Below are 10,873 nucleotides of genomic sequence, written 5' to 3'. Positions count from 1 at the left end.
ATACTGGTATTTCATGGGTAAACACTTTATTTGGAAGGAGTGGGTACTTCTTGCCAAAATGTGCACTGTGAGTGGAAAGCCACCTCACAGCTGAGACCTAGCAGACACTCAGGTTTTCCTCTTCCAAAAAAGAGGAAGGAGAGGAGGGTTAAATCTACTCCTTTTGAAAAGTAAAGACTTTGGGCGTGAATCTCAAAAGTATTTAGTTCAAAGACTTGTATACTGTTAGAGCTCAGTTGCTTTACTTCTGGTTCCCTATTAGTAGGAACTAAAACCCACTGGCACTTCTTCAATGAAGAAGCCTCTTGAACCAGGTAAGAGGGAATATTCTTTTTTGATGAATGTACCTTGGTAAATTTGTTGTAGTCACACCAAGACTACATCTAAAGATGCCCTACCTGCCACCTTGACTGAGAATCTTGACAGTATGGAAATCTGATAATCAAAAAAGTTAAATTTCTCATCAATATGTCACTATTTTCCCTTGGCGTAGGTACTGAGGCTTGATGATAAAAATGTATTTTAGAATTTGTAACAGTATTCACGTCATAAGCACAGCTGATCTGGGCATTTTGCGGCATGTTCAGTGCAAATTAAACTAAATCTAAAAGGACTGAAATGGGCTCAGTTTATTCAAAATAAAGCCTTTTTTGTTCAGAGCAAAACTACACTGCTTCCTTCTCCCACAGCCTGTKATCTTGCCAGACTGTTGCCTTACACTGTGACCCTTTATATTCTTAAACCTGCCAGCTGGGAACCACCTGTTTTCTGACTTGCATAATAGTTGATTAGATGACTAGCCAAAGGCATCTCTAAATGTCACTGCTCTGAACCACTTAGTAAACACYACGTTTTCTTTCTCTTTGTTTAGCACTTGGTCAATGAATGGTTAAGTGAAAAGAGTGACAAGACAGGAAAACCTACAGACAGTCTTCCAGAAAGGCCTCTGCGTATAACTACTGACCCTGAAGTTCTGGCAACTCAGCTGAATTCTCTACCAGGTCTCACTTACAGCCCGCATGTATATTCAACTCCAAAGCACTATATTCGTTTTACTTCACCATTCCTTTCAGAAAAGAGGAGGAAAAAGGAAGCAGTGGAAAACATTACTGGCTCTTGTAAGAAGGTAACGCTTCCCTTCATGTAATCTGGTTTTGAAATGAGAAGCAAACTTCTGATGGTCCCCCCTTAACATATTGCTTAAAAGTAAATATTATTTACTGTCCTTAATCTCTGCAGAAAAAAAAGTGTTTTGACAAATGATTCTATCGTAACACATTTAGAAATATTGATTTTTAAACTGAGGAGTGACTGATTTATTTTTATTACAGCGTTGGTTGAAGCAGGCTTTGGAAGAAGAAAATTCAACAGTGATTGATAGATTTAATTCCCCATTTCAAGAGGGATCTAGAAGCCCAGCCATCAATGGTGAAAATAAGAGCCCTTTATTGCTGAAYGACAGCTGTTCCTTAACAGGTGAAGTTTTTACTAATAAAATACAGGAGTTCTGTCAAAGCAGGTTTCATATCTGTGAGGCAGTATGTTTTTTTTAAAGGAATGAGATTATAAAAATCGCAGTGGTAGTTGAACCATTTTCTAAGCTATGTTCTTCTGGGCAGTTGTTGGAAAGAAATGCATGGTCACTTAGCGCTTTTTCCTTGAACTGCAAGTGATCGTTACAGATGATGCATCTGATACGTAGCAACCACTTCATAGTGATTCTTTACAGAGGCTTACAGGCATCAAACAACTGATCATTTTGATCATGAATATAGAAGGTTAGGTTTCAAACTTGTTTTGTATGTGTTCTGCATATTCAGAATTGCTGTTAAAGTYGATGATTGTCTTGTGTATGGGGGAAAGCTGTTTCAACAGTAGTACAGACTAGGAGTACGCTAAAAAATATGGAAAATTTTCTAAGGATATGGCATGTATTAGATGATGAGATGCACAGAAGTTAACGCTTCCTTTTATGAAAACCCTTTAGGAAACCTTGCTTCCCATTATGTCAGCGTGGAAAAGTTCAGATATTGGTCTCTGTAGAATGTTTAAGAGTTTGTTTTTCAAGAGGTCCAGCCTTTTGAGACCTTTGTAGTCTTACTATTATAAAGTGGAGTTGATGATAGTTTTATGGCACCAAGTATTTAAGCAACACTTAAGTTGACCATGTCTAGATCTCCCCTAACTCTCCTTTTTTTCTCCTCTAATTTTAACATACAGATCTAACCACGCCATTAAAGAAACGAAGACTGTATCAGCTGTTGGAGTCTGCTTTCTCAGAGACATCCACACCAACCCCTTCTCCCTACGCCACCCCGACGCACGCCGACATCGCCGCCCCGGAGCCGTCCCTGTTCGCTACTCCGCCTAGGATCAAAACGGAAGAGGAAACTTGTCGAAATGGTTACAAACCCATTTACTCACCAGTTACTCCTGTAACTCCATGTATCCAYGGAAATACCATGCACTTTGAGGTGAGGCTTGTAGTGCATTCAGTATGTGAAGATGTATCAATTACAGTATAAATCAGTAGCTGTTGTCCGGTTAAAAGAAGGGTGTTTTTTTTTTTCCTGCATTTATCTAGACTGAAGCTGACTCATTATTTCTTCTTCTTTGTCAGAATATTTCCTCACCTGACAGTTCCCCAGAAATAAAAAGGAGAGCTTACAGTCAAGAGGTAAGGATCTTTGCAGGAAGCTACAGAGGTCTCCTGTTCTCTTGATTTGATCTGTAGAGCTGCAACGTCCTCAGTTAGATACTTTTCACCAGATAGTGTAAATTTTCTGGAATGTAATAGGAGACTTCCCCTCTTATTTATTTCTTGCTATATCATTTCTATTTTCCTCTTCCATTTTCTATCTTAAACTGGATCTTCTCTCCTCTTTTTTTTGTCTCACTTAAAAATCCTAATGATTGTCCTTGACAAGCAAGAATTACTGTATTCTAGTGGTAAGTCCAGAAAAACGATGCTGCTACTTCAAAATTTGCCTTTATTCTACGTGTACTATTTTCTCTTGATGTTAGCATCTCTTAAACATGTTGACTGAGCCAAGTGAGGCTTAAAATGAGGAATGAGAATAAATCCTGTGTCCAGGGGGATTAGTTCAGGTGCTGGAATGTGCCCAGGCTATTTCCAGGTTGGTGTGTCSTGTTGTGCAGCCCTGGGCTGAATCACATGGTGAAGCCACTAGAGGGCAATGTTAGCTCTGGCCGAAACAGGAAAACATTAAATTAATATTAAAATATTAAAAATGCATCATGTAAACGCTACAGTAGATACCCAGAATTATGGATGATAACTACAGAACTTGTATTAAGGTGTCCAGCCCTAAGCCTGGCACCTAGAAGAAATAGGGAAAATAATAACAGTAAAACTGATGRTATTTCTGAAGAAGTTCAGTTCACTTTCTGAGGAGCTGCAAAGTAATAATCCACATACGCTCTTCAATGGATTAAGCCTATTTTTAAGTGAACTTCTCAAGCGTTGAAATACATATATTTTTCATGTGATCATCACTGTAGATTGAATATAAGGTTTATTTTAAATTGTATTTAGTTGATTGTAATTGAGTGTTTTAATGTTCATTTGATTCAAAGTAAAAGTAGGTTTTTTTTCTGTTGGTAATAGTTCCTGTATATGTTTAAGAGGACGAGGCAGAAAAAAAAAAAAAAAAAAAAAAAGCCTCAAAAATAGTTTAGGGAAGATGCTTCCAGCTATGACTATATGCTGGATTCTTCATGGTTTCTGTAACTTGAGATTTATTTTTCTTCTACAAACCATTAGCGTTAATACTGTCTTAAAATCCTAAGATGTCTTGGGAAAGTTTTGCCTTCTCTTTCCACTCTTATTCCCTCCCCCTGAAGTAAGTGTGTCTTTCCTAAGGATCTCTTTGTCATTTAAGTGAAGCAGATACTTTCAAACTCTTCTAGGCCAGAGATTTTTCTCTGTTAAAGCTTTTTCTCCCCTTCCTTTGCCAGTCATAAATAAAAGTTGATATTTACAATTTAAGATAAAATTTTGCCTTCAATCCACGTGTGTTTCGTTAAGATGCTTTTAATGCATAGAAATAGTTGGAAGTAAATGATTAAAGAGCCATCTCTCAAAGAAATTCACAGCACGCTCTGAAATCTCAGTTTAAACCGTGATGATATAAAAACAGGAAAACCTGTAATAGCGAAATATAATTGATGTGGTTTTTTTCTTTCTTTCTCTCTTTTTTTAATGCAGGGATATGACAGAGCATCGATTCTAGCACTGAATTCTTTCAGAAGTTCAAATCTGACAGAAATGGGCCTGCAAGAAATCAAGACTATTGGATATTCCAGCCCGAGGAATAGGACCGATGTCACGCGGCAGTGCACTGGAGAGATGGAATCTGTGTCAGACCTCCAGCTGGGACTCGAAGTAGTTGAGCAAAGTACACTGCATAAAAACCTGGAAGCCCCCACACACGATAGGACTGATTCAAACAGCCAACTAGAAACTGCTCTTTGTGGCCGGGGCACAATTTATTCTTCCTGGGTAAAAAGTCCCGACAGGACAGGTGTAAATTTCTCAATGAATTCTAATTTGAGGGACTTGACACCTTCACATCAGTTGGAGGTAGGAGGTGGATTCAGAATAAGTGAGTCAAAGTGCCTGATTCAAGACGATGCTAGAGGCATGTTCATGGAAGCATCTGTTTTTTGTACTTCAGAAGATGGAATTGCATCTGGCTTTGGAAGGGCTCTCAATAACGACAACTTGATGGATGGAAATTGCACACCCCAGAATCCTCCGCAAAAGAAAAAGGTTACGATTTTAAGAATCACTTGGTCTTTCTTACATACTCTTGTTCTTTCTGTCCTGGAAAGCTCCATACTAATTAAAAAAAAGAAAAAAAAAAACAGGGGTGGGCTTGGGTTGTGGAAACCTTGCTGATCAACCTTCAGACATTGCAGCTTTGCTGTTACTGAGCAGGAATTAGGAAGGGCAGTCACACATCCTTTAGAAAGTGTAACTTTCCAATCTAATAGATAAAAATCCCSCTTTTTTCGGTTATAATGTCACTTTATTTGAATCATAAATGACTTGCTCAGTAATAAAACTTGTGTTTTTAAAATAAGCACAATCTAAATTTCTAAGTCTTATCACATAGATCCTGTAGGTAAGTTACACGATCATGGAATCAATATCGAAAGTTAATCCTGCATAAATGCCTTGGCTACACTTCACTGTCAAAATGAATTCTCTTTCCTCACAGAAGTGAGGATGATCGTGTCTAACACAATAGCTTACTGTTACTGTCTGTTAACAGACTGCAAGAAATTATTTATTTTAAGAAATGTGATTTATTTTCTTTGTGGCAGTAATGATCTGGATAGAGGGAGGAGTAAGGTTTTCGATTTCCCTGCCCTGTTATGGGGACATCTCATGATTGTTCTGTCAAAAATGCTCCATGAGAACTAAAATTCCCTTTTCTGTGCTTAAAACTGAGGCACAGTTGATGCAGGGTGGTGGGAGCTTTGTACCTGGTTGCACCTTAAGAAGCTTTACATATTTCATTCACGTTGCTGTAGCCAGGCCATTTTTGCAAAGCCAAGTACCATAAAAGAAGCCGAATGTTGTGGTCTTCCTCTGAAGGTCTGTTCTCTTCAGATCCAAGCAGAGCTTGGTGCTTCGGCAGCAGTCCCTCCCGTGCCCCTTCCCRTGCTCCCGAGGCTCTTTCTGCCCCTCCGGGACCCGTGACTCGGGGAGAAACCCCCAGCCAGGAGGCTGCCCCTCCRCAGGCAGGCGCCCCTGCTGCTCCCCTCCAAAAGGCTCTTAGGGGAAAGGCAGGGAAACCTGCATCTGCCCTCCTGGGAAAAGTATGGCTTAGGCTTTCCAAGGGCAAACAAAGCTGTGAAATCCCTTTTACTGTCTCGAAGGGAAAAAATCTCCCTGTAAGGGAACAGGAGAATTCAGGAATTTTTGGAGGAGGAGGAGGAGAATTTGAAGCCTTTGCCCTAAATCAGGTTGACGCGCATATTTCTGTGCGATTATTCAAGGAAGATCTTCCAGATCTCCACGTTTTATGGGCATTTTCTCATTTTCTCTCAACGTTGTACAAAACTGTCTCATTTTAATGACTGTGGTGCTTAGTGGCAGTACTTTCTTCTCACAAAACACCCATAGACATGTATTCATTCTTACACTTCGCATGATATTCTTCAGGAAATCCCAGATGTCCGATGTGGAGATAATACCARGTGTTTCAAAGCAAGATCAGTTCTTAACTTGAACTTCCCTTATGAAAAATGAGGTGTTTCCACCTCCTGTTACCCGTCGTACGAATTAGTCTTTAGYGGATGGATCCGGCAATGGGGCCTCCTTGCCCCGCTGCTGCCCTGCAGCTTCTGTACCCCAGAGCTGCTCCTCACACACACGTTGTCACCCTCCCTCCTGCCCACCTGCAGTGGGACTCGGCCACCCGGAGCAGCCCTGGATCCTGCCCTTGCAGCAGCCTGGCTGCCTGCCTGGCTCGGAGCAGGCTGCTGCCAAGTGGAAGAACAGACACCAAAGCATTAAATGTAGCTTATTTATCAGATTGGCTCTTCAGGACTTTGGTTTTCTGCTTGAAATCCTAAAGATGCACAGTGGAACCTTTTCATTTTTTCCACTGAAAGTAATTTCTTAAGTTCTCAAACTGTTTTCTGTTACGTGAAAGCTATTACACAATAAGACTGTTTTTTTCATATAGGAAGTAGAAACCAATCCTTTCATGTGTTTTTTTTRATAATAAATCATTTTACTTGAAATTTAGTATCAAAATATGCTCCAAATCAATCTTTTTGGGCTGAAGTTATTGATTGAGAGTGAATGGGGAAAAGAAGCAAGTTTACGTTTCAAATTACTTATATTGAAAGAAAAAAAAATGTAAAGAGCTTGGTGAAACTTTATTCTGCATAATGATGGAGCTAAAGTCTGCTAGATTTTTAACGTGAGTTATTCAGAGTGAAACAGGATATAACATCTCTTAAAACTAGCGTTATTATACAAACATTCCTTTATTAGAAGTGTTGCAGTTGTAGAAAAGCTGTGGACTCCTCTGTATCTTCAACCACCAGTACAACTTCAGGAGGGAATTTCCTTGTTTTTGCTAACACGCATCAGCCTCTCTGAGGCGAAATCCGGACTTGCTTCTCTTGGCAGAAGCTTTTCTTTTCATCTGTCTTTTCTCTGCTATTAGTGCAAATTCCCCACTAATGTGGTGAGAAATCASTTGGCCTTCAGTTGCTCTAGCCCCTTTCCTTTAAAACCAAGTAAATTGTTTGTCCTCCTGAAAGTGTCTATATAAATTACTGCCCGGAAGGTCCCAGGAATACCCGAGTGAACTTCTCTGTGCCCTTTGCTCCGTAGGTATCCCTACTGGAATACCGCAAGAGGCAGCGGGAAGCGAGGAAGAGCGGCTCGAAGGCGGAGAGCTTTCCCCTGGTGACCGTGTCTCCTCACGCGGCCGCCGCGGGAGCCCTGAGCGGCGGCGACGGCTTCGGCGCCGAGAGCGGGGAGCAGGCGGAGGGCGCCGCGGGGCCGCCGCTGCCGCCCGCCTGCGCCGCGGCCCCCGACGAGGCGCCCGGCGCCCCGAGGGAGCCCCCCGGCAGCGACAAGAGCGAGCCGGAGGTTCAGTGGTAAGCGAGGCGCGCTGAGGGCTGCTTTGTGCTCGGGAAAGCCTCTTGTGTTGGACACGTGTGGCTGCGGGACAGAGCCGCCCTCAGGCGGGCGAGCGGCAGTGCCCTTGGGCCAGCCCCGCGTTTCTGTGGGTCCTAAAACCACACGGTGTCAGAAAACGCCCCTGCYCCTTCCACAACCGCGTGCTCGGACAGAGGGGAGCCACAGTACGGTGGGAAGGGCCTGGGCTACTTAAAGAAATACATAAAAATCCAGCTTTTGGAGAAAACTGCTTTTTAGAAGTGGTGAATACGGAACGGTGCATGAAGTCTCCATTTCTGAAATGCAGCTTTGGGTGGTAGGTTTGTTACCTCTTTATGCACGGCGGATTTGTGAATGTCATTCCCTTATTCACATAAACTTTGAGTTTTCTTAATGGAACAGTGTTGCAGGAAGTGAATGTAAGAAAATACATTGAAATYAGGTGTACAGGACAAGAAAATGAAGTGCAAGCTATTTAACAAATGACATTCCCTAGGTAGAACCAGTTATTTGGCTCTTCTGTGTAGTGAGCCCTGTGAGCTTTCTCTAACTCTATTTATGTATGTATCTTCTCCCAAATTCGGTATGCGGGACCTTCCTTAAATGCAAATTCTGCTCCTCTCTCCAAGGACTGCGTCAACATCTGTGGAACAAGTGCGAGAACGGAGTTACCAGCGAGCTCTGCTGCTCAGCGATCACAGGAAGGACAAAGACAGCGGTGAGTGGGTCTGTCACGTCCGAGGTGGCTTCAGCTGAGCAGTCCCCGCGGTGTCCTGAGTCATTCTAACACTGTGTTTGGGTCTCCTTCATCTGTAGGAGGAGAGTCACCTTGTAGCCCATGCTCACCGTGTCATGTTCAGTCTCCACCTTCATCTCATTCAAATCTCATTTCCCAGTTGCAGCTTAAGGTCCCTCCTTTCACTGAATGTTYGGAAGGTCAGTAAGCGGATGACCTTGTGTGACACTTGACATGTTGACTAGTCGCTTACAAGAACTCGAAGTAGCGCTTTAGAGTCAAATGTAAAGTGCTTAGTGGCCTTTACAGAAGCAAGAGCTGGATCTCGTTTTTCCTGCTTTCACATCTGTTGCTTTATGCCTGTAGAACCTGATCCTGAAAACCCAGAGCCCGCTTCCGAATGTCCGTCCCCAGATACTTCACAGAAGACTTGCAGGAGTCCTTCAAAAGCCAGCAAGGTGAGAGTGAGCAACTGCTTGGGACCGTGTGCGTTGCATAGCACACCTGTTAATGCATACATACATACATACATACATCTTGGGTTTAATTCCATATGTTACCTTTGTGATTTAATTCTGTACGATGGACATGTGTGCATGTGAGCTTTCTGTTGAAAAACATTTTTACAGATGTTTATGTTAACGGTAGCTCATACACGCTAAAAACTTGGTTTATGYTTTATTGTTTCAGTAGGGTATTTACCTATACGTAATCTTGCATTCTGCACACACAGAAAAARCCATATCCGTGGATTCAGTGTGTGCAGGTTGAACGCTGGAGACCTGGCAGCCAGCAGGGACAGCAGGGATGCGAGTCAAGTACTGTTTACCTGAGCAGGCGCCCGCTCCCGCCACGTCACAGTTTGGCACTGTCAGCTTTGAGGCCTTGACGTGGGGGCAGCAGCTCCCCGAGCAGTATTGCATGCAGCAACTCAGGGTGTAACGTTCAGCCAGTTTGTTCACATTATCCCCATTCAAAAATGTTAAATCCCACTTAAAGTTGGTTGTGAATAACCTGGATTGATKCCAACTCAGAAATCTAAAACTTCAGCAAGTAATCTAGATCCCGACCTAGACCTGACAGGCCATGTTTCTGTTTGCTGCTTTACAGCGTTTGCTGATGTTTAACTTGAAGAGAATATTTTTCATATACTGGTTAAAAAACAGTGACTGTACAAAGGTTGAGCTTCCTGCGATCTTTATTTTTTCATGTACAAAATACTTGCTGCCGTAACACCTTTTTCCATTAGGGTCACAGAGACAGATGACACTATTCTGCCAAGATGCTTTGAGTTTTAACTTCCGTGGAGCGTTGTGACAGTTTTTCACTTCTCTTTGTCCTCTAGCCTCCTTCCCCGAGCCCTGTCGCTGCAGCACAGTCGCTTGGGAAGCCGGCCCCAAAAGCAGATCCGCACTGGGAGGCCGCAGCCCCTGCCGCGGAGGCCGAGAGCGCCGCGCAGCCGAGACCGGAGCTGCAGCAGAAGCCGCTGCCAAGTAACGTCCAAGCACTTTCAAAACCCCACCCCGCGCAAGCGGCGCCGCGCGGCGCGGCCGAGCCGCCTGCCCACGCGCAGAAGGTGCCCGCGGCGCCGCTGAAGCTGCATTGCCCCCCGTCGCCCCACGTGGAGCCCCCCGCGAAGCCGCCGACGCCGCACGGCGCGGGGCAGCACGGCTACCTGTCGCCCAAGCCGCCCGCGCAGCCGCTGGGCTCTCCCTACCGGCCCCACCACCCGCCCTCGCCGCAGGTGCCGGCGCCGCAGAGGGACTCGCACCGCAGCTTCTACGCGACGGCGCCGCCGCTGCAGCCCGCGGCCTCGCAGCCCGCCGGGAGCCTCTTCCCTCCCACCACCTCGGGACAGTCGGCAGCTTCCTACAGCCCCTTCAACCAACAAACTCTGGGCGGCGGCGCCCCGCCGCCTCCCCCGCCCCCGCCGCCCTCCTCCACCTACTACCAAAACCAGCAGCAGCCCTCTGGGACCTTCCAGAGCTACAGTCAGCTGAAGGGCAGCGTGCCCGCCCCGGCTGCCTTCTCCTCCGGACCAAACCCAGCACTTGCCGGCACCGCGGCGCAGCAGCCGGGGCCGGGGCACCACGTAAGCGCAGGGCACTTTCTGCCTTCCCCGAGCCCCAGCCTCCATCACCAGGCGTCGCCGTCGGCGGCGCCGCCGCCCCCGCCGCCGCCCGCGCCGGGCGCCCACCTGGTGCCGCCACAGGGCGCCCACCCGCCGCACTCGGTGGCGCACGTGGTGCACGCGGTGGCGCCCAGCTCGCACATCCACTCGCCGGCCGCCGGGCACCACCTGCCGCCGCCACCGCCGCCGCCGGCCCCGCTGCCCCTGCACCAGCCCCCGCACCCCCCCAGCGGACACCAGGGTTTGCAAGCACAGCACCAGCACGGGGTGCCCTCCGCGCCGCCGCCACCGCCGCCCCCGCCGGCGCCCGCCCTCGCCGCGGGCCACCACGCGCCCC

General features: G+C 45.8%; 1 protein-coding gene across 1 annotated transcript in view; it reads left to right on the top strand.

The window, feature by feature from the left end:
- KMT2E (lysine methyltransferase 2E) overlaps positions 1 to 10,873 on the top strand; it is a 60,366-nt gene that overhangs the window by 46,897 nt on the left and 2,596 nt on the right. Inside the window, exons 18-27 of the mRNA XM_026046369.1 lie at positions 872 to 1,126; positions 1,332 to 1,476; positions 2,221 to 2,474; positions 2,621 to 2,677; positions 4,229 to 4,792; positions 7,379 to 7,647; positions 8,299 to 8,387; positions 8,486 to 8,605; positions 8,772 to 8,863; positions 9,751 to 10,866. Coding sequence (XP_025902154.1) covers positions 872 to 1,126; positions 1,332 to 1,476; positions 2,221 to 2,474; positions 2,621 to 2,677; positions 4,229 to 4,792; positions 7,379 to 7,647; positions 8,299 to 8,387; positions 8,486 to 8,605; positions 8,772 to 8,863; positions 9,751 to 10,866 — 2,961 coding nt within the window. The remainder of the gene's footprint in view (positions 1 to 871; positions 1,127 to 1,331; positions 1,477 to 2,220; positions 2,475 to 2,620; positions 2,678 to 4,228; positions 4,793 to 7,378; positions 7,648 to 8,298; positions 8,388 to 8,485; positions 8,606 to 8,771; positions 8,864 to 9,750; positions 10,867 to 10,873) is intronic.

This window comes from Nothoprocta perdicaria, unplaced genomic scaffold, assembly GCF_003342845.1.
Source record: "Nothoprocta perdicaria isolate Ctin4 unplaced genomic scaffold, notPer1 scaffold_44, whole genome shotgun sequence".
In the NCBI taxonomy this organism is placed as follows: Eukaryota; Metazoa; Chordata; class Aves; order Tinamiformes; family Tinamidae; genus Nothoprocta; species Nothoprocta perdicaria.
The sequence above is the reverse complement of the archived record's forward strand: the minus strand, read 5'-3'. Positions and strand labels throughout refer to the sequence as shown.